This window comes from Saimiri boliviensis, chromosome 1 (assembly GCF_048565385.1).
Source record: "Saimiri boliviensis isolate mSaiBol1 chromosome 1, mSaiBol1.pri, whole genome shotgun sequence".
Lineage (NCBI taxonomy): Eukaryota > Metazoa > Chordata > Mammalia > Primates > Cebidae > Saimiri > Saimiri boliviensis.
Genome location: NC_133449.1, coordinates 233,849,695 through 233,877,621, shown reverse-complemented (window position 1 = coordinate 233,877,621; position 27,927 = coordinate 233,849,695). Strand labels below are relative to the sequence as shown.

Below are 27,927 nucleotides of genomic sequence, written 5' to 3'. Positions count from 1 at the left end.
ACTTCCCTCCAGCTCTCCTCCTCTAGTAACCGCGCTTTCAGTCATCGACCTGACCCCGAGTTTTCCCTCACGCTGCAATTCTGCTTCCTATCACTGCCTCCCGCTGTACTCTCACTGCCAGGACGACCACGGGTCAGGCCCTGGGGCTGTGGGACACTCCACCCGCCAGGTCCCCTATCGCCTTCGCCTAGGCAGCTGCCATGCTTGCGCCCCCAAGGCTCTTGGACCAATAGGCAGGCCCTAGTGTTGCGACTCGAACGGCTATTGGTTGGCCAAGCCATGGTGAGAGATGGTGCGGTGCCTGTTCTTGGCCCGGCAGAGAGCAGTGGGCGGTTGTTAAGGCGACAGTTCGTGACGTACGCCGTCAGGCCGAGAAGCCCCCAGGCGATTGGCTAGACGATCGAACGATCCTCTCTTATTGGTCAAAGGCTCGTTCGGCTCTGAGCGTGCGTAAAGCGAGGGTTCCTGCCTCTCCGTGTCTCCGTTGACTGGAGACAGGCGGAGCGCCGGCGCCTGCGTTCGGTGGCCTCTAGTGAGATCTGGAGGTGAGGCGGGCGGTGGCTGAGAAGGGGGGCCGTGGTGGCGGGGAGCGGGGCAGAGGTGGGTGGGAGCGGGGTTTGGGCTGAGTTGGTGGCAGTTCTGGAGCTTCGCTCGGCCTTAGGAAGTGGCTGCAGGCAGCTCCCGCGGACCTGGAGGGGGCTGCGGTTGCCCCTTGTCGATGTGGCGGCCCAGACCTGCAGGGACTGTAAGGAACGTCCTTGAGGCCCTGCGGGCCGAGCGGCAGCCGGCACTAGTGCCGGAGGAATCTGGGGGCGCGGGCTGGCCTCTTCCGGACTGCGATCATCATCGGTGGTCCCGCGGGGCGTAGCCGCGTTCATCAGCCCTGCTCAGAGTAGGCAGTGCTGGCTGCACGGTCACGATCATCGGGACGGAAAGCGTGTCAGGCAGGTAGGCCTCTGGATTCGATAAATACCAGGGGGCTTTAGGGCTACCGGGGGCAGCAGCTCGCAGAACAAGCGGGAGAAGCGAATGCAGGATCCAGGCATTCACGCCTAGAGCTGCTGTTCGTCAGCATCTTTCTTTTACGTGACGGGAAAGATCTCTGTAAATGCTGCTGACTAACTTAGAGTCATGAAAGAACCGTGGATTGGTGTAGCTGTGTCCAGTTACTTACAGGAGAACGGCTTGAGAGGACGCGGAGCCCAACGTGGGGATTCGCACAAGGACTCAAAGTATTCTTTTTTTTTTTTTTCCCCCCATAAGGGGCGTAGTCTCCTTGGTGCTGATGTCCTTTTAAGAAAAATGTACTTTGGAGATACAGAACTTAATTTCGGCAGTAGGAGGAGATGGATGTACTCCATTCTCAAGTAGTCATTTGAAATATTTCAGGATTTGAGGAAATGCCTTCTTAGACATGGTCCTGCGGAGTCATAGAAAGCATTTGCTTCTGGGCTGTACTAAATGTGCATAATTTCGGCGTCCCGCAAGGTAGAGAATGTACTTTGGTTTACTTATGAATTTATTTTCCTCTCCATGCAATGAAAGGCATTTTGCAATTTAGAAATTATCTAGCAAAGTGCTGGACAGTACAAAATTGCACATAGGTTACAGCATTAACATGAAAATTGCCAGGTGTCCACATTTCAAGATGAAGTGTGTATGCGTGTAAGCACATACTTTTTATTTCTTTATGGTTTAGTTTCTAGACTGTAGTCACATTATGGAATCACATTATGGTCTACTTAGGTTAACCCATGTGAAATTGCCAGTATTTACAATTCGACTTTTTTTTTTTTTTAACCCGACAAAAATAGCAGTTTCATATGGTTCTATTTAATGCTTATCTTTGTCAGAGAACTTTGGAGCTCTAGCTTCATAAGTGAATGAAGAGAGGAGATGGGACTTAAAAACAATATGTAATAGAATATAATATAATTGATTATAGAATTCAGGTTTCCTGATTGCCAGTGCAAGATTTTTTTCTTCTTCTTTCTGGAATATCAGCTTGAGCAGCAGAATGCTAGATCCTGTTGGGATTGAAAATGACTACCATATAAAATGTGGTTCTTGCCTTCAAAGAGACAAAAAGTATTCATTAATTAATTTGAGAACACTGTAAGATAGTATATAATCAAATACTGGAATGTGTAATGCAGATGGTGTGCTGAGTAGGAGGAAGTAGGATGCCAAAGCATCCTTTTCTGCAGTTGGCCATGGTAGGTGGTTTCTATAGCAGACTGGAATAACATTTAAGAATGATCCATTTAAGAATTATCCAATTATCCAGACTGGATTAACATTTAAGATTTATCCTAGGCTGGATGTGGTGGGTTCACACCTGTAATCCCAGCACTTTGGGAAGCCGAGGCAGGCAAATCACGAGGTCAGGAGTTCGAGACCAGCCTGGCTCACATGGTGAAACCCCATCTCTACTAAAAATACAAAAAATAGCTGAGTGTGGTGGTGGGCGCCTTTAATTCCAGCTACTCGGGCTGAGGCAGGAGAATCGCTTGAACCTGGGAGGCAGAGGTTGCAGTAAGCTGACATTGCCCCGCTGTACTCCAGCCAGGGCAACAGTGCAAAAGTCCGTGTCAAAAAAAAAAAAAAAAAAAAAGAGAGAGAATTTTCTATTCTTTTAAAGAATTTGTAAAATGCTGCATACTTTTTAGTATGAATGAGTAAGGCATACCTTGCCTCTTTACTTTCTTTAGGTAAAATTAATTTTTATTGCAGCGTGTCATAAATACTGTCAACTGAATTTGCAGGAGCTATCCTGTAGCCTGCTTGTGTCATTTGCAACTGCTGACAAAGGTGGAAGATTGGATTCTATGGCATGTAAATGCTTTGCATAATCACAGGACAATGAGGAGGATGTTCGTGGGAAATGAGACTGTTTATAATTATGGTTACTTTTGACACACCCTCATACTCAGTTTGATTGCAAATAGGTGGGGTTCTCTGTGTTTAGGAGTGACTGACAGGATCATGTGTAATTTTTTCCTTGAATATTGCAAAGATGACTTTACGCCTAGGAAGAAAAGTCCCAGAATAACAATGCTGCCATGAAATCTTAAGGGAAAACGTAATTTGTCTAATATAATTATGGGTTTATGATGCTAAGCCAATTTGTTCACAAAGTGGTGTTCCTTCTGGTTGCAGCTAAGATTTTAATTCAAATGAATTAATTTTTTAATGACAATGAATCTGATTGACATAATGAGGAATAATCTGAGCCGAAGTGTTTTTTGCAGGGAAGGAGGGTTAGAAATAATTTTGATTTAGTTTTGAAACATGTAGTTAATTCACTTTCTGGAACTTTGATGCTAGTTGATCCTTTAGACCAGCTGGTAGAGTTGTGTTTTAAATGTAAGAAAGAAATTATGTGATAGAATACCGTCATGACAATCAAGCCTTTTAATGAGGCTTTTGGTTATAATTAAGTAGAGTTCAAATCTAAGATTTGATTAAAGATTTCTAATATTTTAAAGTCCAAGTGCTGCTAATTTAATATAAAGTATTTTGTTGCTATTGTTCATTTTCCAGGATGGTTCCAAGTTGACTGTCTCTAATCTGAAGATCTGAAATCCAAAATGCTCCAAAACCCGAAACTTGAGTACCAATGTGACACTCAAAGGAAATGTTCACTGGAGCATTTGGAGTTTGGATTTTGGATTAGGGATGCTAAGCTAGTAAATGTAATGCAGATATTACAGAATTCGAAAACATCCCAAATCTGAAATACTTCTGGTCCTGAGCATTTTGGATAAGGGATACTCAACCTGGAATAGAAAATGTTTCTCCTTCTCCTCCACCATTAATATGTTCCCTGAATGGTCTGCATTCAGCCTTAAACTAGAGGGCATAGATTACATCCATATCTAGGTGCCTTTTAAAAAAGTTATCTTTAGGTCTGTTTCAAGATGTACTGTAAAACACCTGCTACTGTTAAAGAACTGAAGATAAGCCGGTATTCGCTGAGCAATGCTATATATAAGTGCAATGTGCTGGAGGGTAAACTGATGGTTAAGACTCAGGGTGGAAGGTTGAAAAAGCATGAGTAAACACGGGCAGGTTTATATTCCATTAGGTACTGCCAGGCTTTTAAAACTGTGACCTACATGTTAAGTTGGAAGCCAGACACACACTTATATATATGTAGTTTCTTTAAACATAGTATTAAGAAATAATACCTACCCATACTACCTGGCTTACCCAACAGCTATTTTTTTTTTATAATATTGTTTTCTATTTTATTTCATTTAAAAATGTTTGTTCATATTGACAAAGTTGATGTCATGATCTAATTGATCCAGTGAAGGGTTGTGACCAGCAGTTTGAAAACTGTTTAGCTAGTGTTGTGGTATGGTTGAAATGTAGAGAACGTCGAGTCATGCAGTGAGATGACACTTGGTATTTGCTTTGGTTCCTTAAAGCTACTCTTTTTTTTTTTTTTTTTTTTGAGACGGAGTTTCGCTCTTGTTACCCAGGCTGGAGTGCACGATCTTGGCTCACCGCAACCTCCGCCTCTTGGGTTCAGGCAATTCTCCTGCCTCAGCCTCCTGAGTAGCTGGGATTACAGGCATGTGCCACCATGCCCAGCTAATTTTTTTTGTATTTTTAGTAGAGACCGGGTTTCACCATGTTGACCAGGATGGTCTCAATCTCTCGACCTCGTGATCCACCCGCCTCGGCCTCCCAAAATGCTGGGATTACAGGCTTGAGCCACCGTGCCTGGCCTTTTTTTTTTTTTTTTTTGTCTTTCTCCTAACCCTTTATTAATAGTTTAATTCTTTCTTTCTCTTACTTGATTGCGTTTTTATAGTCTGTCTTCAACAAATCAAACACTTTCTTGGTTATTACTAAATGTGAGATTCATTTGAATTCTTGCTAGAGTGGCAGTTAATGAGCTTACTTTTTAAATCTTTTTGGTTGATTTTTATAGTTTACTAATATGCTTTATCACGCATTAATTTTAGTGAAAGAAGTAAGACTTGCAGGTTTCTTGTTGGAGACCAATCATAATATAAGATTTTTTTCAAAATCAAAATATCAGAATTATTATTTAGCTAACAGGAAATTTAGTCATGGTAGTCATTAGATCCAAATCAGCTGTATGTTCTGTTGGGAAATTTTTTGAATGCTAAATGCAGATACTTCAGCCAGTCATCCTCTTCTACTACTGTTCTAGCTTTTGATTAGTTGTGAAAGTTGGGAGATTTTCACAGCTAATGCTTTTCCATTGATCTTCTAGCACTGTTGTTGATGATTCTGCTAGAAGAAAAGCAGCCACCATAACAAAATTCTTGCCCTGTTTTATTAATGTAGAAACTTCAGTCAGAAAAGATCTTTTTTTGTTGACAGCAATGTTAGGAAGGTTTATTAAACATCCTTTTGGTGACATTATGCCATATGTTTTACGGAATGAAAAAGTTTAAAAGGTCCCTGCCTTGAGGATCTTATAAACTAACATGATTTATGGCAGGACACGCAACAAGTAGATTCTTTGGTGTTTCCTTTTGTGTAATCAAATGTAGATGATGAAGAAGGTACTTACAAGCATTTTAAATCTAGGTAATTAGAAAATGGGAATAGCTGTTTCTCACTTATGTTTTCTGCTTTACTGCTCTTCTACTTGGCTCAAATAATAAGGCCAAGATATTTATCTGGTTTGATCTTAAATGCTTGAATTCATATATGTTTTAAGAAATGGCTGCTTTAAAGTTGGTTGCCAGTGAGTAATAAAGGATTTAAGTGTTTGAGTGAAGAAGTAATAACAGAGTTCTCTTAATTTTATAATTATTTTCCAGAATTATAAGGAACACTATCCAATAGTCTTATGTATAGGACACTGTGCATACGAAGCAGGATTTACAGCACACTTTTCCTTAAAATCTTTTCCTAAAAATACAATCAGCTGTATACTAAGTGTTCACATTTTATATTCCTTCCAGGATCCAAGAAGTCTGTAGCCACAATGTTGTCAAGACTTTTTCGAATGCATGGCCTCTTTGTGGCCTCCCATCCCTGGGAAGTCATAGTGGGGACAGTGACACTGACCATCTGCATGATGTCCATGAATATGTTTACTGGTAACGATAAGATCTGTGGTTGGAATTATGAATGTCCGAAGTTTGAAGAGGTTAGTGAAGTTAATTTGGTATTGACTACATTAGTAAATTACATTTTCAATTTCTAAAGAGCCCTTATATGGTCCTTTTAGAGACCACATAATTTTTAAGAGTTATGGTAAAATCTTTATTTTAGTATTTGGGAACTTACCTCAAATTTCTGTTTACTTTTATGGAATGTACTAGAAATACTATTATTTTGCTTTCTCTTCACAAATGAATGTGATTGACTTTATTTGAGAAATAATGTCTAAGTGACTGATAGTGAAAAATGATTGTGGGCCAGGTATAGTGACTTATGCCTGTAATCCCAGCACTTTGGGAGGCCAAAGCAGGAGTTCAAGACCAGCCTGGGCAACCTGGGCAACATAGTATGACCCAGTCTTTAAAAAAAAAATTAAAAATTAGCTGGGTGTGGTCGCATGCACCTGTAGTCCTGCTACTTGGGAGGCTATGGCAGGAGGATCCCTTGAGCCTGAGAGGTCGAGGCTGCAGTGAGCTGTGGTTCCACCACTGTACTCCAGCCTGGGTACCAGCATGTAACCCTGTCTCAAAAAAAAAAAAAAAAAAAAAAAGATTATGTTGATATATTGGCTCACCACAGTGATTTGTTTAAAAGTTGGTTTTAATTTTTGATTTGTATGTTTGATATTTTTATTGGATTTGTATTGTGCTTACATTTGTGTTCTCATGATAATAAATAAATGAATGACACATGCAAAATTAAAATTCTTATTTTTGATTGCCTTTTTTTTTTTTTTAGACAGAGTCTCACTCTATTGCCCAGGCTGGAGTGCGGTGGCACAATCTTGGCACACTGCAACCTCTGCTGCCAGGTTCAAGCAATTCTCCTCCCTCAGCCTACCGAGTAGCTTAGATTACAGGAGCCTACCACCATGCCCAGCTAATTTTTGTATTTTTAGTAGAGACAGGGTTTCACTATCTTGGCCAGGCTGGTCTTGAACTTCTGACTTCGTGATCCACCCGCCTTGGCCTCCCAAAGTGCTGGGATTACAGGCATGAGCCACCATGCCTGGCCTTGATTGCTTATTTTAAAAGTCAAAGCTATTGAAATTTCCTTTTCTGTCTCTCCTATTAGGATGTTTTGAGCAGTGACATTATAATTCTGACAATAACACGATGCATAGCAATCCTGTATATTTACTTCCAGTTCCAGAATTTACGTCAGCTTGGATCAAAATATATTTTGGGTAATAGTTTTACATATTTAACTTGTGGTGTCATCAGATTTTTTATTTGCTGTGGAAATAAACCTGTTGGTTCAAATGATGTATTTGGAAGTATGTGTATTTCTGAAAGCGTGCTGCATGCATTTAATAGTTTCCTTATTATTCGCAATTAGACATTCTGAAATTTGAGATCTTAATCTGGAGAAAACTAGTATCTCGGAATATTGCATGAGGCTGTTACTATTTGTGTAATAAAGGATAAAGTTTTTTCAGTATTGAACTTTTTGTCATTTTAGGAATTGCTGGCCTCTTCACGATTTTCTCAAGCTTTGTATTCAGTACAGTTGTCATTCACTTCTTAGATAAAGAATTGACAGGCTTGAAGTAAGTATTTAAAACCTAAATATACTCTCTGTCAAAATACATTTTAAAAACTTCTTCCCCATGTTGTAAAGATATATTTTCAAAAGTTAAGGAAATAAGGGGAATGTTTTTGTGTAATTTTGCTATTGGCTAATTTCAGTAACTATTAACATTTTGGCATATATCCTTTTCTACTTTTTTTTAATCACTTAAAAAATTTCTGAGATTATATATATTGTTTTATAATTCATTTATGCATAATAATAGTTTATCAACATCTTTCCTTGTACTTTTTTTTTTTTTTTTTTTTTGAGACAATTTCGCTCTTGACATCTAGGCTGGAGTGCAATGGTATGATCTCAGCTCACTGCAACCTTCACCTCCTGGGTTCAAACAATTCTCCTGCCTCAACCTCTCAAGAAGCTGGGATTACAGGCACCTGCCACCATGCCCAGCTAACTTTTGTATTTTTAGTAGAGTTGGTGTTTCCCCATGTTAATCAGGCTGGACTTGAACTCTTGAACTCAAGTGATCCACCTGCCTTGGCCTCCCCAAGTGCTGGGATTGTAGGCATGATCCACTGAGCCTGGCCTCCATGTACTTAATGATAAACTAAATTGTTTGTAATGGCTATATGTATTCTCTTCTATCTAAACATCTTGTAGTTTATTGTCTAATGTTGGACTGTTTGTTTATTTTTTCATTAATAACAATACTGTGTTGAATGTCTTTGTAGCTAAATTTTTGTTCATATTCATAATCATTTTCTTAAGCTGCATTCTTAGGAGTGAGACAGTGGTTTTCCTTTTTTTTTGAGACAGAGTTTCACTCCTGTTGCCCAGGCTGGAGTGCAATGGCATGATCTCCGCTCACTGCAACCTCTTGTCTCCCAGGTTCAAGCCATTCTCCTGCCTCAGCCTCCCAAGTAGCTGGGATTACAGGCATGTGCCACCATGCCCAGCTAATTTTTTATATTTTTAGTAGAGATGGGGTTTCTCCATGTTGGTCAGGCTGGTCTGGAACTCCCGACCTCAGGTGATCCGCCCACCTCTGCCTCCCAAAGTGCTGGGATTATAGGCGGCAGCCACTGCACCCGGCTTTTTAGAGCTTTTTAGTGCTATTATTGCCAATTTAGTCTCCAGAAAGTTTGTTTAGTTTATCCTTCCACAGTTAGTGATTAGTGAAATCATTTTTTTCCCATTAAATGTATCTGATCATTTTGTTCTTTTCCAGTGAAGCTTTGCCCTTTTTCCTACTTTTGATTGACCTTTCCAGAGCAAGCGCATTGGCAAAATTTGCGCTCAGTTCCAACTCACAGGTGAGTATTACTTATAAGCTAGGAATGTGAATAGTACTCTTTTTTTCAGTTTATATTAGTAGGAAGGATTAATAGAGTTTCTTCATAGCCCAAGATTTAAGAATTGCCCAAAATTTTAAGTTTAATTCTCAAATCCCAAGACTGATCTTCATAAGTCCCAGGAACAGTCTCATTTATCTAACAACTCAATTAAAATTATGTAGCTACTGGAATTTGGAACTGCTCCACTTTTCTTTTTGAAAGTTTTCAGAAATTATGGTAATAATAATTTTGGGATAAATAAGAATATTTACCTAGTGAAGCAGATCTGAGAGCAGAACAGGATCTAATGGAAGAGAAACCCAGGGTAGATTGATTGAATTTAATTTTTGTGAGATGTAGTCTCACTCTGTCTCCCAGGCTGGAGTGATGTGGCGTGATCACGGCTACCACAACTTTCGCCTCCTGGGTTCAAGGAATTCTCCTGCCTCAGCCTCCTGAATAGCTGGGATTACAAGTACTCACCACCATGCCCGACTCATTTTTGTATTTTTAGTAAAGACAGAGTTTTGCCATGTTGGCCAGGCTGGTCTCCAACCGCTGAGCTCAAGATTGCCTGCCTCGGCCTCCCAAAGTGCTGGGATTACAGGTGTGAGCCACCGTGCCTGACCAGATTTATTTTTAAACTCTTTAAATTAACCCGGCATTATTTCCTATTTTAAGTTTCATCTTAATATTCACTAGTCACTTTAAAGAACCTAACCTTTTTAACAATACTGTATCAGAGTATCTTGAGTATAAAATAGCACATAATAGCACATAATTCTGCCCTGGTTATTTATTTGATCAATGTTTATGATTTGACCATGTTGACAAGGAAATGAGTTGGGTTTTATAATACTAACATGATCTCATAAAAAATTTGCAACTAAGTTTCTGTCAATGGTAGGCAAAAATATAGAATATTGTAGGATTTAATTCTGTGGGATTAAATGACAGAGTTAATGTACCACCTCAAAGGAATATTCCTAAGAAATATCTTATTCAGTGGAAAGGGAATGAGGGCACCTTAATCTGTTCTTTTTTAAAAGTTGGCTGCGTGTGGTGGCTCACGCCTGTAATCCCAGCACTTTGGGAGGCTGAGGTGGGCAGATCATGAGGTTAGGAGTTCAAGACCAGCCTGGCCAACATGGTGAAACCCCATCTCTACTAAAAATATAAAAATTAGCTGGGCATAGTGGTGCGCACCCATAATCCCAGCTACTGGGGAGGCTGAGGCAGGAGAATGGAACCAGGAAGTGGAGGTTGCAGTGAGCCAAGATCGTGCCACTGCACTCCATCCTGGGTAACAGAGCAAGATTCCGTCTCAAGAAAAAAAAAACTTTATATTACTATCATACTTTCTATCTTGAATACCTGTTTTATCATATTGTGTATTTTACTCTTTGAATAGTAATTTGATACTATTATTATTTGATACTAATATAAGCCATAGGATGCTCTAACATTTTAAAAAGTTTTTTGCACCTTGCCCTCATTGATATGTTTGATCTGTTTTAGGATGAAGTAAGGGAAAATATTGCTCGTGGAATGGCAATTTTAGGTCCCACGTTTACCCTTGATGCTCTTGTTGAATGTCTTGTGATTGGAGTTGGTACCATGTCAGGTTTGTAAGCAATTTCTATGTTTTAAAGTAGGTATGTCACTAAAGAGGAAAAAGAACATCTTGGATTTGCATTATTTATTGTTAAATTCTGACTTTTAAATTACTCTTAGAATAATTTTATCGTATTAGCGTGTGGGTATATCTGGCCTTGTGTCAGTTGGCTTTGGTGAAAACTTAGCAGCAGGTCACTGATTAATTTTTACTCCTGCCATCCTCTGTGTTCTACTTTTTGATATTTTTGTTCATTTGCTTGCTTTTGTTTGATTTTTAACCAATATTATATTCCAAGATTGGTCTGGAAAACACCTTCCAGATCCTGCTGTTACTTAGAGTTCATTTATGACTTGGTTCCTTTGTTTTAATTGTCAGGTAGGGAGACAAGAGTCAGGAATTGGACAGATCTGAGTAAGATTCATCTAATAAGGTGATTGGAGATATTTAATCCAATAGTAAGCAGTACATCTCAGCAAGTACCTAGCATTAGCCTCAACACGTTTCTTCATTCTTAATTGGATAGTAGAGAATTAGATATTAACATCAAACATAGAACTTCATTATGTAGAATAAAAATTACGGCCTGGCATGGAAATTTGCCAGATTGAACGTATCATGCTGTGTGAAGGTCTCCTAATCATTAGGACTATATTTTATGGCTTTCTCATAAAGACCATACTTAGTTAACTACTGTGTATTTCCTGGTACCTTAGAGCCCTCGATGAAATAAATGTCTCATTCTTTCAGAAGTAAATTGTCTAACTTTTAAGGAAGTAGTTGGTTGTCATTAGTTTAGATCTCTTCAGTGGATAGTATATTAAAAATGTAATATTGCTTCTTAGTTTCTAAGAGTAAATTATTATTTAGTTATTCTTTTCAAAAAATATTTTATTTAGCAAATATTTTATTTGCTAAATAAAATATTTTTTGATTTAAAAAATTTACTTACCTTAAAATTCACTTTTGGGAGTACAATTTTATGAGTTTTGACAATGACGTAGTCATGTAACCACCACTACACTCAAGAATAAAGTTGATTAGATGAAAATATACTTGTATGGTTTTATTCAAGCAAAAGAACATATGAGGAAAGGATTAGCTAGAAAGTAATGGTTTGGTCATCAAACCAAGGGATTATTCATGGAAACTTATGTGGAAGGCAGTTGGGTGATATGGTTAGAGAAGTAGACAAAGGAGGTGATTAGATCTGTGGTTGGAGAAGGCAGTGAGACATTTACAGCCATATAGAAATGGTATAGTTAGAGACTTGGGTTAGGGTAGAAAAGGACAGATTTAACACATATTAACTTGGAAGTAACCCTTTGAAAAGGCCAGTACAAAAAGAAGAAAGTCTTAGCTTCGTGGATGTATGTGGATTGGTACTGTTCCTTTGCGTACAGAGAGACTTACTTGAAACACAGTAAGGAAGAATGCCTGGAGAGCGTATGCCAGCAACATGAATGAATATTGCGCAGAGAGAAATAGTAGATAGGTTGTAAAAGCATTGGTCAGGTATAGTTTCAATGGCTTTAAGTTTGAAAGGATTACATTCAGCTACTATTTAAAATGTAGTTTGATTTATAATGCTTTTGTTATTGTGATTTCGTAGTCTCTTGAATTTCCATATTTGAGAGTAATTGTGGAATTAAAAAAATACAATATATGCTTATTCTGGTCGGTCATGATATCTTAAAATTTAGAAAATAAAATATAATTTTCAGTTTTTGATAGTAGTTTTTCTAGTGAGCAGCTTTTATAGGACATTTTAAACTTATGTTTCAAAGCATTGCTATATTTGGGTGACATCAGAAATTTATTTTATATTATACTCAAGTTTATTTGTAAAGTGAGGGAGAAGGATTTGGTGGCAATTTAAGGTGTCTTCCAGCCTCTAAAATTTTGTTGTTTTCTATTTGAGATTATCAGATGATACTTTATACATTTTGTAGTGGAATGTGTTTGTTAATTTTTAATCTTGAGTTGCCATTTTGTATTATATTATTTTCGAAACAGATCAGTGAACTAACCAAAATTATAAGAACTTCAGTAGGCATCATAGAGGTTGTATTGAAATTAGAGTTTGGTGGTACACAAAAAATACTATTTTGATCTATATCAGGACTGGCATAACTGGCAGGATATTCTACTTCTAAGAAATAATCCTTGGTTCATAAGCAAATTGCTTTTCTACTAACAAGTGGGATTAGATCAATAGTGTAACTGAGGTTTTGTTCCATTAGAGTAGCCTGTCGTCTATCTTCTTATTTCATAACAAGGCATTACTGTTGGACAAAAAGGAATTGGAAACATGTATGTTTATCAGTTGTGTATTAAACACTACATTCTGCCTGGTATTGTGATACTAGAGACATGTGAGAAGGCGAGATCTTTGCCCTTGAAGGACTTAGAGTTCTGTGGTTATTCCTGCTGTTACCTGAAGATTGGCATCCCCTCTGAGTTGCTAATTCTATTTCCAGTAAATGTACTAATATTTTCATGTATTTGTCTACCTGCAGGAAGACAAATATATCCTTGTAATATATGCTGCATCAAAAATTTGTGCACTTTACTAGTTATATATTTAATTTTTCTCTAACCAGGGGTGCGCCAGCTTGAAATTATGTGCTGCTTTGGCTGCATGTCAGTTCTAGCCAACTACTTCGTGTTCATGACTTTCTTCCCAGCTTGTGTGTCCTTGGTATTAGAGGTAAGACCAGTTCTTACATATGGCACTAGTAGAAAAGTAAGATTTCTGCTTACATCAGTTTACCTAAACAGAATCAATACCTTCTAACGTCTCACTGACTTAATTTGTAGCTTTCTCGGGAAAGCCGCGAGGGTCGTCCAATTTGGCAGCTCAGCCATTTTGCCCGAGTTTTAGAAGAAGAAGAAAATAAGCCAAATCCTGTAACTCAGAGGGTCAAGATGATTATGGTAATGACATAGTTTTCTTCTCCTTTTAGTATTCTCAATTCCAATCTCATTCTTGTTAAGATTTCTTTTTCTTTACGATTTTTGGTCCATTCAATGATATTGCACCTTTTTCTTCCTTTTTTTCTTAACGTATTCATTTCTTTGAGGCTCCTGGTCTTTACTAGTCCCTCTCCCCTAAACCGACTTTTTATTTTTTATTTTTTTATTTATTTTTATTTTATTTTTTTTGAGACAGAGTTTCGCTCTCGTTACCCAGGCTGGAGTGCAATGGCGTGATCTCGGCTCACCGCAACCTCTGCCTCCTGGGCTCAGGCAATTCTCCTGCCTCAGCTTCCTAAGTAGCTGGGATTACAGGCACGCGCCACCATGCCCAGCTAGTTTTTTGTATTTTTAGTAGAGACGGGGTTTCACTATGTTGACCAAGATGGTCTCGATCTCTCGACCTCGTGATCCACCTGCCTCGGCCTCCCAAAGTGCTGGGATTACAGGCTTGAGCCACCGCGCTCGGCCTAAACCGACTTTTTAAATTCCTCCACCTTATGTCTCTGAAAACCTGTTCTTTGGGATGTTTTCAGTATTTCAGCGGAGTCACTACTTTAGTTAGCTGCATAGCAAGCTAGGGGCTTTCTTTTCATGGTAAGGGGAAGCTATGAGAGATAATGTCTGGTTGTCCAGTTGCTAGAGATAAGAAACTTCGGTTCTGTTGATATGCAGAGGATATATCATTTAAAATTTTTTATTTCAGTCTCTAGGCTTGGTTCTTGTTCATGCTCATAGTCGCTGGATAGCTGATCCTTCTCCTCAAAACAGTACAGCAGATACATCTAAGGTTTCTTTAGGACTGGATGAAAATGTGTCCAAGAGAATTGAACCAAGTGTTTCCCTCTGGCAATTTTATCTCTCTAAGTAAGTTAATCGAAATCTACTTTGTGATATATTAATCATAACACTCTATGCTAATATAAGTTTAGATTTTGACCTTTACATTTCTGAATAATATTTCAATTTGCTTTCTTTTACTCAGAATGATCAGCATGGATATTGAACAAGTTATTACCCTAAGTTTAGCTCTCCTTCTGGCTGTCAAGTACATCTTCTTTGAACAAGCAGAGACAGAATCTACACTCTCCTTAAAAAACCCTATCACATCTCCTATAGTGACACAAAAGAAAGTCCCAGACAATTGTTGTAGACGTGAACCTGCGCTGGTCAGAAATAACCAGAAATGTGATTCAGCAGAGGAAGAGACAGGGATAAACCGAGAAAGAAAAGGTAACTTGTTATTCTCTTCACTTTCAGTCCTTCACTGCTTTGTCAAAAAGTAGTTCATATTCAAAATTATGTGCCATGTTGTGAGATTTCTTTTGATCTCTTGGACAGTTGAGGTCATAAAACCCTTAGTGGCTGAAACAGACACCCCAAACAGAGCTACATTTGTGGTTGGTAACTCCTCCTTACTCGATACCTCATCAGTACTGGTGACACAGGAACCTGAAATTGAGCTTCCCAGGGAACCTCGGCCTCACGAAGAATGTCTGCAGATCCTTGGGAATGCAGAGGTGAGGACGGTAACGGAACTCAAATGTGGCATTTTTCTTTAAAAAGGGGCTTTTTCAAGGAAGAAAAATCTAGTATCTGCTGAACACTACAAGTAAGTTTTGGGTGCCATGTAACATGACTAACAGATAGTGCCTTCTTTATTTCTCACAACCTTGAGAGGTAGGTAGAATTATCTGTTTTTCAGATGAGAACATTTAGGCTCCAAGATGTTTAATTTCCCAAAGCAGTACATCTAGGAAATGGCAAAGCTGGTAGAAGGGTCCAAGATTTTCTGACTCCAGAGTCAAAACTTTTTCTAGTTTATTACTGTTTATCATAGAGACGAGTGACTACTGTATTCTCATAGGTATGTTGAGGCCTACAAAGAATTTAACACAGAGACAAGTTTCAAAGATAGAAGAAAGTTTGTTTTTGTTTTGTTTTGTAAGCTTGATACCCATGAGGAAGCTTACTTTTCTTTCTGAGATTTGAAAAGGATCTTCTGCCTACATGACCATATGAACCTACTTGTGCTTCAGTACAAATTATCATGTTCCATTCATGTTTGCTTAATATGGTTAATTCTTTTTTAAAAATATATTTTAATACATTTATTGGTAAAATGTAATTTTTTACCAGCTTTGTTGAAAAATACCTGACAAGTAAAATTTTATTTTATTATTATCATTGTTATTTTTTGAGACAGTGTCACTCTGTTGCCAGGCTGGAGTGCAGTGGTGCCATCTTGGCTCACTGCAACCTCCACCTCCCAGGTTCAAGCGATTCTTGTGTATCAGCCTCATGAGTAGCTGGGATTACAGGTATGTACCACCATGTCTGGCTAATTTTTGTATTTTTAGTAGAGATGGTGTTTCACCATGTTGGCCAGGTTAGTCTTGAACTCCTGACCTCAAGTGATGCACCTGCATCAGCCTCCCAATGCGCCAGGATTACAGGCATAAGCCACCACGCCTGGCCAAAATTTTATATATTTAAGGTATACACTTGATGTTTTCATGTATGTATACATTGTGAATCAGTCACCACCATCAAGGTACATACACATCACCTCACACAGTGATCTTTTCTTTTTTCTTCTTTTTATTTCTTCTCTCCTTTCTCCTGTCTCTCTCTCTTTCTTCCTCCCTCCCTTGCTTTTCTTCCTTTTATCTGTCTTTCATTCTGCTTTTTGGGAAACATTTAAAATCTACCCTCTTACCACATTTCAAATACAAAGTATTGTTAACAGTGGTCATATTGTTGTACATTAGATCTCCAGAGCTTATTCATCATGCATGACTGAAATTTTGTACCAACATCTTGACCATTTCCTTACCATCTCCCCATTTCTCCTTCCCCAGCCCCTGGCTACCACTATTCTACTCTCTGCTTATATGAGTGTGACTATTGTAGATTCCATATATAAGTGAACTCATGTGGTATCTTTCTGAGGTTAATTTTTTATTTATGTGCATATGAGTAAGAGAGAAGGTGTGTTTTCCTTTCCTTTCCCTCTTTCCTGTTAACATGTATCAGTAACTCAGCTATTTTGCTATATGCAGAGTTAGCAGAACTTACAGGGTGGGCATAGAATCTTAATTATAGATTTTTTTTTTTAAAATGAATCTCACTTGGAAATTTTGATGTTTTAGTCTTACTTGTTTTAGTTTTTATAGTTCTATAAAGAATTTACTTTCCTTTTGATATTCTGATTTCTATTTAAATCCTCTCCCTCTTTAGAAACCCAAAACTCCTCTTACAGTGCTTGTGTTTCAGCTCTGTCAAGTGCTAGTCTCCTCAGCTAGACTACATACTACATAGCCAGGACTTGTACATGAAAGCTTTTAAATAAATAAATATTGATTGCTTTCTATTGATCAGCCCATGGAATAGGCAAATTTATCTTACAGATGAGGTCTCAGGCTTGCAGAAGGCAGGCCTGCAGTAGAGTAGGTGAGCTCTTTGTTTGTTTTTGAGGCAGGTTCTTGCTTTTTTGCCCTGGCTGGAGTGCGGTGGCATGAACACGGCTCACTGCAGCCTTGACTTCCTGGATTCAAGCAATCCTCCCTCCTCAGCCTCCTGAGTAGTTGGGACTACAGGTGTGTGCCATCACACCTGGCTACTTTTTAAATTTTTTGTAGATATGGGGTCTCCCTATTTATAGACCAGGGTGGTCTGAAACTCCTGAGCTCAGGTGATCTTCCTGCCTCGGCCTTACAAAGGGTTGGGATTACAGGTGTGTGTCATCATGCTTCCCAGACATTGGCTTATTTTCCCTTCTACTTAAAAGGATTTGGTATTGAGCAAGGTTTAACGGCTCATTTGTTCTATATTTTTTTATAAGAATATCTGAAGTTTGGAATTTCCAACTCTAAAGATAAAAGTAATCTATTGGTAAGTTAGCTGCTAAATTTATCTGCACTCAACATGAAAATTATTTTGGTTAAGCAGAATATTATATACTTGAATATGTTTCATCTGCAGTTTTTTTTGAGACAGTGTCTTAACTCTGTCAAGCAGGCTGGAGTGCAGTGGCATAATCTCAGCTCACTGCAACCTCTGCCTCCCAGGTTCAGGTGATTTTTCTGCCTCAGCCTCCCAAGTAGCTGGGATTTCAGGCATGTGCCACCACACCTGGATAATTTTTTATTTTTTTTAGTAAAGACAAGGTTTCATTATGTTGGCCAGGCTGGTCTCAAACTCCTGGCCTCAAGTGGTCCACTGCCTTGGCCTCTCAAAGTTTTGGGATTACAGGAGTGAGTCACTGCACCTGGCCTGCATTCTTAATCATATACTTTTTAGCTGAATTTAGTCATTCTTTAAACGTAGTTCTCCACTCTGGGTTCTGTTGTTCCTGTCATGACTTGCCCCCTCTCCAGGTGTTCGTACCTTTAGGGCAAATGTTAGCATCTCTATGAAACGTAGTGCAATTCCTCCAAACAGAAGTAACCTTTCTTTTCTGATGCCTCCTTTATATAGAGACTGTGCTTTTTTTTTTTTTTTCAGACGGAGTCTCACTCTGTCACTTACCCAGGCTGGAGTGCAATGGCCAAGTCTCGGCTCAACAACCTCTGCCTCCTGGGTTCAACTGATTCTCCTGCCTCAGCCTTCTGAGTAGCTGAGACTATAGGCATGTGCCACCACACCTGGCTAATTTTTTATTTTTAGTAGAGACAGGGTTTTACTATGTTGGCCAGGCTGGTCATGAACTCCTGACCTCATGATCCGCCCACCTCAGCCTCCCAAAGTGCTGGGATTACAGGGGTGAGCCACCGTGCCCGGCTGAGACTGTGCATTTTTAATGGTAGTTGTACCTTGTTGCTTATATCACATTTACATGAATATCTTTGAAGTCTGAGTCCATGTCTTAAGAGGGCTTTGGATGTCATAGATGCTCAGTAAATTTTAAAAGAGTGAATGAATTTGCCTTGATAATACATAAACCAGCTAATGTTTATCTTAATATTCTTTGGAAAAATTAGGCTAATATTAACATTTGCAAAGAAAATCCTTGAATAAACCCAGAGGTATTAGTCACAAAATTAATTACTGGTACCAGTTTTGTAGAGGGTAGTGATTATGAGAGTGTGTGTGTGTGTGTGTGTGTGTGTGTGTGTGTGTGTATGTGTATGTGTATTACCACCACAAGCAGAGTGAAGAGACAGCTAATAAACCAAGAGAAAATATTGGCAATTTATATTTAAAGCTAAAGGGCTCATCTCTCTGAGTGCTTACAAATTGATGAGACTAAATTTTTATCTAATTTTTAAGAAGAGCAGATCATATAATCAGTCTGTTGTTAGGAAAAAAGTACATATGGCTCTTAAAAATGTGAAAAGGTGACTAACTTCATCCTAAGAGAAATGCAAATTAAAATTGCACTTGAGATATTTTCACTCATCAGATTGACAGTAATCCCAAAGTTTAGTAACATAATCTATCGAGGTTGCAGAGAAAGGTCTTTATTTACATTGCTGATGAGAAGGCAGTTGGACAATGTTTATTCCAATTAATAAATTTGTGAAAATCATAAAAATTTATAAGCTTATAAATGGTCATACCCTTTGACCCAACACTTGTGTGAATTCATACCTATATGTGTGTGTATATATTTATGCATATTTATAATTACGCATAAAAGAATCTCTGGACAGATAACACAATAAAACAGTGGTACCTATTGATGTGTAGGTGGCAAAGAACTGGACAGATGGTAGACAGGGATGGGATGAAGACTTTTTGTTATATGTCTTTTAATATTTAGTTTTTTAACCATGTGAATATATTGCCTGTTCAGAAAATTAAAAATTGAAAGCTTACTAGAGTTTAAACAATAGCTGTTACATGTAACACACACTTGAAACCATGCTAAATTCATATTTATTTTTCTTTTTATGGTGTATTAGTGCATGTCTGTCTTTGTATTGTGAAGTCTAATGATAGGGTATTTATATTATTTTTGTTTGGTATTATTTGTCTTAAATGAATTGTTTATTTTGCAGAGGTATCTTTTAATTAAAAGCTACAGTAATTTAATAGAAAAAAATCACATTATTGTAATTTAGCATTGTTTGTATTAGATGGTTTATAACATGAAATATAGTCCTTCAAGTCTTCTGTTACCTCTCTCTCTCAGCCCCCCTTTTATTTTTTTCTCCATTTTTTTAGAAAGGTGCAAAATACCTTAGTGATGCTGAGATCATTCAGTTAGTGAATGCTAAGCATATCCCAGCCTACAAGTTGGAAACTCTGATGGAAACTCATGAGCGTGGTGTATCTATTCGCCGACAGTTACTTTCCAAAAAGCTTTCAGAACCTTCTTCTCTCCAGTACCTACCTTACAGAGATTATAATTATTCCTTGGTATGTTATTTTCTTAAGAGAGGTTTGCTTTGTATGTTTTTAATCTTTTTCTTTTCTTGATTAGTTTTGTATATGTGCATAGTTTTTTAAAACATTTTCCTTTTAAATCATTTCCATTTAAAAAAATTTACTGTAATTTTTAAATTCTGCTTGTGATGTAGGTCATAGAAATTAAAAGTATTTTTTCCTGTTTTTATAGTCATTACTCAAAGATTTTAGTATTGTAAACACTTTTTAAAGGTAAATCACAAATTTTGCTTAAAAAGAATACATACTAAAGGACTAAGTTGGAAGATAGTTACTACTGACGAGCTGAGATGAGTTTTTGTGCATTCACTGTATAGATTTTCATTTGGTGCCTGACTTTACCTTTTAGGTGATGGGAGCTTGTTGTGAGAATGTTATTGGATATATGCCCATTCCTGTTGGAGTGGCAGGACCTCTTTGCTTGGATGGAAAAGAATTTCAGGTTCCAATGGCAACAACAGAAGGTTGTCTTGTGGCCAGCACCAATAGAGGCTGCAGAGCAATAGGTGTAAGTTGACATTTATGTATTTGCCAGTTTTAAAATACATCTTAGGTAAAGCAATGAGAAGAGTTTTGGAGACAATCAGGGATACCTTTTGGGTGCAGTAGAAGTGTTTTTGGGTAACGTGGTTCTCTGACATATACCATGTAGCTTGGCGGAGGTGCCAGCAGCCGAGTCCTTGCAGATGGGATGACTCGTGGCCCAGTTGTGCGTCTTCCACGTGCTTGTGACTCTGCAGAGGTGAAAGCCTGGCTCGAAACACCTGAAGGGTTCGCAGTAATAAAGGAGGCATTTGACAGCACTAGCAGGTGTGTGAGTGGATTTGTTTGTACCTTTATCTCTTGTTTATTTTAGAACCAGTGTCATTTTCTGTGATTCCAAACATAGTTGTTAACATATTACCTGCTTAAGAGAACATAACAGAATATCATCGTTAAAGCCCTTTCATTTAAAATGAGTAATGTTTATGATTGGTTGGGGAAAAAAAGAATGTCAATTCAAATGAATAGCTCCATAGAGGTAAATGAGTAAGGAATAAAAAAAAGTGTGAGCTAGCAATTATGATTAGTCTCTTATTTTGCCTAGGAGAGAATTGTCTTAGAAAAAAAGATTTTCCAAATAGGAGAGAAGTATTAGTATAATAGATTTACTTTAAATAAAGTTAAATTTATAAAGTAGCATAATCAACACAAATGATAACCGCAATATAGTTCAAGCTAACACATTTGTTTTTATGCGAATTGTAAGTTTATTAAGAAATAATTGCCTGTAGCCCTCCTCTTGTAGCATTTAGGAATGAAACGGAGTAGAAATAGTACTTAAAGTAAGTAATTTCCATTAGTTTTTCTCTTATGCGTGAAATGAAGTGACTGAACTAGATTTCGAGATAATTTTCATCTTCTTAAAAGAATAAAATACAAGCCAGGCACAGTGGTTTATGCCTGTTATCCCAGCACTTTGGGAGGCCAAGGTGGGCAGATCACTTGAGGCCAGGAGTTCGAGACCAGCCTGGCCGACATGGTGAAACCCTGTCTCTACTCAAAATACAAAAATCAGCCGGGCATGGTGGCCCACACCTGTAATCCCAGCTACTCAGGAGCGGAGGCAGGAGAATCGCTTGAACCCGGGAGGCAGAGATTGCAGTGAACCAAGATCACGCCACTGTACTCCAGCCTAGGCAAAGGAGTGAGACACCATCTCAAAAACAATAAATAAATAAAAGAATAACATATGGTCTTTCCATCTTTTATTTATAGATTTGCACGTCTACAGAAACTTCATACAAGTATAGCTGGACGCAACCTTTATATCCGTTTCCAGTCCAGGTCAGGGGATGCCATGGGGATGAACATGATTTCAAAGGTAAGTGTAGGCAGAGTGTCTGAAAGTACTTTTATTGAAAGGTAAATATTGATTGATATAACTCATGTTGATATCAATAAGGCATTTTTTTGATTGGTATTCCTTACATTTGATATGTTTAATTTAAACTTGGCATTACATATATCCTGGGTTTACTCAGGATTGGGAAGGATCTTAGTGTTGACAGTTCAAAATTTTATCCAGTCAAGAGGTCACCTTTGAAGCTGACTTCTTCCAGAGACTTCAAGATTTGTCTTTAGGGACACCAATATAATCTCAGTGCTTTGGGAGGCCAAGACAAGAAGATTGCTTGGGATCTGGAGTTCAAGACCAGGCTGGGCAACACAGTGAAATGCCATTTCTACAAACAATAAAAAAAAAAAAAAATAGCTGGGCGTAGTGGCACACACCTGTGGTCCTCACTATAGGTGAGGACCTTCCGCCAAGGTGGGAAGATAACTTGAGCCTAGGAGCTTGAGGCCAGCTTGGGCAATGTAGCAAGATTCTGTCTGACTCCATTCATCCATCCATCCATCCATTTTCACTTTAGGATATTTTCTACTTATGTCGGGTTTACAGCTTAATAAGTCTATCAGAAGTCAAGGAGCATCTGTATAAGCTTTAAAATTGCTAATAAACAGTATGACAATTCAACAACTTAAAAATGCAATTACCATACGATCCAGCAGTTGTTATTTTCGGCATATACCCAAAAGAACTGAAAGCAGTTCTCAAAGAGATATTTGTACAACTATGTTTGTAGCAGCATTTTTCATAATAGCCAAGAGATGAATGGACAACAAATTAGATGTATTTGTGTGTGTGTGTGTGTGTGTGTGTGTGTGTGTGTGTGTATGTGTGTGTATGTCTATATGTATATAATATATAAAAATATATGTGTATATAATATATAAAAATACATAATATATATTTGTGTGTGTATGTATATGTCTATATATTTTGTATATACATTTATATATATAATGGAATATTCAGATTAAAGAGGAAGGAAATTATAGCACATGATGCAATATGGATAAACTTCGATGACATTATGCTAAATGAAATGAATTAGTCCCAAAAAGACAAACACTGTACGATTCCACTTGAATGAGGTGTCTACGATAGTCAAACTCATAGAGACAGAGAGTAGAATGGTTTTTATCGGAGATTCTCAGAAAACTAACACAAGAACCGAAAACCAAATACCACACATTCAGACTTATAAGTGGGAGCAGAACAGTGAGAGCACATGGACATAGAGAGGGGAACAACACACACCGAAGCATGTTGGGGGGCAGGGGACAAGGGGAATGAAGGCATTAGGACAAATACCTAATGCATGCAGGGGTTAAAACCTGTATGACAGCCGGGCGCGGTGGCTCACGCCTGTAATCCCAGCACTTTGGGAGGCCGAGGCAGGTGGATCACGAGGTTGAGAGATTGAGACCATCCTGGTCAACATGGTGAAACCCCATCTCTACTAAAAATACAAAAATTAGCTGGGCATGGTGGCACGTGCCTGTAATCCCAGCTACTCGGGAGGCTGAAGCAGGAGAATTGCCTGAACCCAGGAGGCGGAGGTTGTGGTGAGCTGAGATCGTGCCATTGCACTCCAGCCTGGGTAATAAGAGCAAAACTCTGTCTCAAAAAAAAAAAAAAAAACCTATGACAGGTTGATAGGTGCAGCAAACCACCATGGCACATGTATACCTATGTAACAAACTGCAGTTTCTGTACATGTATCCCAGAACTTAAAAGAGTTCTGAGGATTAGTTACATGGCAGTGTGAATATAATTACCACTGTACACCTAAAAATGGGTAGGATGGTAAATTTTATGTGTCTTACCACAATAAAAAATTTTTTAAATTGCCAACAAATATGTTTTGGTTTGTTGGTGTATGAGTTAATTGAATTAATTCTATTTAATTGAAAGTCATTGGAAGGCTTATTTGTATTTTATGTATTACAAGGCCCTACGACTTTGTTTTCACAAAGTATTTTTAACATTATCATTTTTATCTACATCCTATTAGCAATGACCTCAAAGAACTTGGTTTTCATACCTAGAGAGAAACACATTAGGAATCTATACCTGACCAAGAAATTTGTAATTGTGATGGTGAATAAAACACCTGTTACTTTTGTGCTCAGTTTCTTTGAAGTATAGTTATTATACTTAGAAATAGAGATACAAATAAATTATTCTCATCTTATAAGGATAAATACTCATGCATTTTCATGTGTGTATGTTTTGGGTTTTTGTTAATAGGGTACAGAGAAAGCACTTTCAAAACTTCATGAGTATTTCCCTGAAATGCAGATTCTAGCTGTTAGTGGTAACTATTGTACTGACAAGAAACCTGCTGCTATAAATTGGATAGAGGGAAGAGGAAAATCTGTTGTTTGTGAAGCTGTCATTCCAGCCAAGGTTGTCAGAGAAGTGAGTGATTGGATGGATATTTTATCTTTTTATTTTGTAATCTTTAATTGTATTTAAAAATGGGGGAGAGGCCGGGCGCGGTGGCTCAAGAGCGAAACTCCGTCTCAAAAAAAAAAAAAATGGGGGAGAGGAGTATTAACATTTTAAATACAGTTAAATATATGGGACGGTGTTTTCCATTTGTTGTGCCTTGCCCATCTGTTTGTGTGTGGCATCCATAGGAAAAAACTTTACTGATTGTTTTTTTTTGGAATTTTTTTTTTTTTTTTTGGAGGGCAGGGCTTAAATGGGGCCACATCTAAACTCCTTTGTTTTCTGGAGATGCAGAAAGATAGATTTGGGTAACATTTCCCTGAGCCTTCTGGAGGAACATCTAATGTACACAGCTCTGTTTTCTAGGTATTAAAGACTACCACAGAGGCTATGATTGAGGTCAACATTAACAAGAATTTAGTGGGCTCTGCCATGGCTGGGAGCATAGGAGGCTACAACGCCCATGCAGCAAACATTGTCACTGCCATCTACATTGCCTGTGGGCAGGTGAGCTCTCCAGCCTCCACTTCTCTTCTATTATGTTTTTCTAAATGAAAGAAGTATATTGTATATTTTTCTTTCCTTTTTTTCAGGATGCAGCACAGAATGTTGGTAGTTCAAATTGTATTACTTTAATGGAAGCAAGTGGTCCCACAAATGAAGATTTATATATCAGCTGCACCATGCCATCTATAGAGATAGGAACAGTGGGTGGTGGGACTAACCTTCTACCTCAGCAAGCCTGTTTGCAGGTATGATGTACCTGGCATAGAGTCCGCAAGCCCAGTTCTGACTCTCTGTCTGGGACTATGTATCACTTACCTCTGTATTTTAATTGGTCTTTTCAAAACTCTTTTGTCTCATACCAGCCTAATCCATTGTGTCCAGATAAACATGTTTTTTTTTGTTTTGTTTTGTTTTTGTTTTTGTTTTTTTTTGAGACGGAGTTTCGCCCTTGTTACCCAGGCTGGAGTGCAATGGCGCGATCTCGGCTCACCGCAACCTCCGCCTCCTGGGGTCAGGCAATTCTCCTGCCTCAGCCTCCTGAGTAGCTGGGATTACAGGCACGTGCCACCATGCCCAGCTAATTTTTTTGCACTTTTAGTAGAGACGGGGTTTCACCATGTTGACCAGGATGGTCTCGATCTCTCAACCTTGTGATCCACCCGCCTCGGCCTCCCAAAGTGCTGGGATTACAGGCTTGAGCCACTGCGCCCGGCCCAGATAAACATGTTTTAAGCATATGCTTAGGTAAGAAAGTAGATGAAGAGAGCAAATGAATGTTCACCTACTGAGCTAAGGGTACTGCCAGTCAGGCTGTGAATACGATGCTGGCTGTGGTATTACACACTGTCAGTCCTGGCTGTCGAGTCTTGGAAAGGTAGTACTTCAAGTGGAGCCTAGTTCTATTCCAATGCCAGTATAGTTACCCTGTTTTTAGTTGATTTGGTAAGAAATTGTTCATGATTTTAAGGGTGACTCTTGCTGTGTCTCTCTCTGGCTACAGATGCTAGGTGTTCAAGGAGCATGCCAAGATAATCCTGGGGAAAATGCCCGCCAGCTTGCCCGAATTGTGTGTGGGACCGTAATGGCTGGGGAATTGTCACTTATGGCAGCATTGGCAGCAGGACATCTTGTCAAAAGTCACATGATTCACAACAGGTAAGACTCAAAGATATATTTAACATGTTTTCCCTATACTTCAAAACAGATGCAGTATAAAAATTTATTACTCAGATACTGTAGTCCCAAGTTAAAATTCTGCATCCTGATATTTTATATATTCATTATTTTCTACCATAGGTCAAAAATCAATTTACAAGACCTCCAAGGAACTTGCACCAAGAAGACAGCTTGAATAGCCTAACAGTTCTGAACCGAAACATGGGCATTGGGTTCTAAAGGACTAACGTAAAGTCTGTGAATTAAAAAAGCTGAGTGCGGTGTCTTGTTGAGGATGAGCAGATGTGATCAGTGAGACAACCACTTGGTTTTTGGCTGTTTCAGAGAAGTCAGGTTCTTTCCATACAGACTCATCAGATCTGAACACAGTTTAGTGCTGCCTGCTATGCTCTTTGGAAGGATTTCAACATGAATATTGTACGTTAAAGCATCAAAGATGGTAACCTACACCTCATCTCTGAAGGCAAATACAAGCTGGGAAAAAAGTTTTGATGAAAGTTGAAGTTCATGGCGATCAGTGTGCGATTGGCCTTCTCCCTCACCCCTGCTGGTTGAAAATGAATTTTTAAATTATACTGTAGCTGATGAAACTCCTGATTTTATAGTTAATTTATTAAGTCTGGGATGTAGAACTTCCAGAAATAAGAGCTAAGTTCATATTTGTAAATTAATACTTCATTTGGTGCTGGTCTATTTTGATTTTGGGGGTAATCAGCATTATTCTTCAGAAGGGGACCTGTTTTCTTCAAGGGAAGAAACACTCTTATTCCCAAACTACAGAATAATGTGCTCAACAGTGCTAAATAGTTCTATCAGGAAAACAAATCACTGCATTTATCTCCGCAGGCTATTTGTTCAGAGAGGCCTTTTGTTTAAATATAAATGTTTGTCTAGATTGGCTGTAACATGTCTTTCAGCATTAGGCTTTAAGAAACACAGGATTTTGTATTCTTTACTAAAGATGTCAGAGCTCTTAATGTTGCTTAGATGAGGGTGACTGTCAAGTACAAGCAAGACTGGGACCTCAGAACTCAGTGTAGAAACCCAGTTTTGAAAGAAAAACAGCATTTATTTAAGCCAACTTTAATTGCTTAAAAGACATTTTTATTTAGGTGAAAAATCTAGGGTTTTTTTTTTTTTGTAAACTGTATCAAATCTGTATATGTTGTAATAAGCTTCTTATGCTAGTTTATTGAAGGTATTCAAGAAATAAAAATCAACTTGTGTACTGATAAAATGCTCTAGCTTGGGCCAGAAATGATAATGTTCTTTAATTTTGTCCAGAAAACCCTGGCTTGCTTGCTGAGCCTAATGAAAGGGGAAGTCATCTTGCAGAGCCAGTGAAGGAGCCACGTGAATGGCCCTAGAACTGTGCCTAGTTCCTGTGGCCAGGAGGTTGGTGACTGAAACATTCACACAGGGCTCTTTGATGGACCCATGAATGCTCTTAGCTTCCTCAGGGGGTCAGCAGAGTTACTGAGTCTTAATCTTTTTTTAATGTACAAGTTTTGTATAAATAATAAAGAACTCCTTATTTTGTATTACCTCTAATGCTTCAAGTGTTGGTCTTGGAAAGCTGATGTCTCTTGTAGAAGATGGACTCTGAAAAACATTCCCGTAAACCACGGCAGCATGGAGAGCCTCTTAGTGATCGTGTCTGCAGTATTATTGTGGAAGATTTACCTTTTCTGTTGTACGTAAAGCTTAACTTGCTTTTGTTGTGACTTTTTAGCCAGTGACTTTCTTAGTTTTTCATGGAAGTGGCAGTGAAAAGTGTTCGCTGTAATTAATACCATCTTGCTAAATTAATGTTTTGTACAATTACTAAATTGTATACATTTTGTTATAGAATACTTTTTTCTAGTTCCAGTAAATGATGAAAAGGAAGTTAATACCAATAA

The 27,927-nt window shown here is 38.4% G+C and overlaps 1 protein-coding gene across 2 annotated transcripts; it reads left to right on the top strand.

Moving 5' to 3' along the window:
• Positions 1-437: 437 nt before the first annotated feature.
• On the top strand, positions 438-27,927 carry HMGCR (3-hydroxy-3-methylglutaryl-CoA reductase). Of its 2 annotated transcripts, none has more exons than XM_003920837.3 (20): positions 438-545; positions 5,952-6,139; positions 7,228-7,339; positions 7,615-7,702; positions 8,915-8,999; positions 10,539-10,644; positions 13,239-13,345; positions 13,456-13,572; positions 14,318-14,478; positions 14,597-14,844; positions 14,953-15,131; positions 19,780-19,974; positions 20,351-20,509; positions 20,654-20,811; positions 21,760-21,865; positions 24,140-24,310; positions 24,710-24,850; positions 24,937-25,095; positions 25,851-26,005; positions 26,147-27,927. In XM_003920837.3, exons 2-20 carry the CDS (start codon positions 5,975-5,977, stop codon positions 26,199-26,201), a joined length of 2,667 nt encoding a protein of 888 aa, XP_003920886.1. In that variant the 5' UTR covers positions 438-545; positions 5,952-5,974; the 3' UTR covers positions 26,202-27,927. The 2 variants fall into 2 exon arrangements, with proteins under 2 accessions (XP_003920886.1, XP_010339420.1); XM_010341118.3 differs by lacking the exon at positions 438-545 and adding an exon at positions 659-948.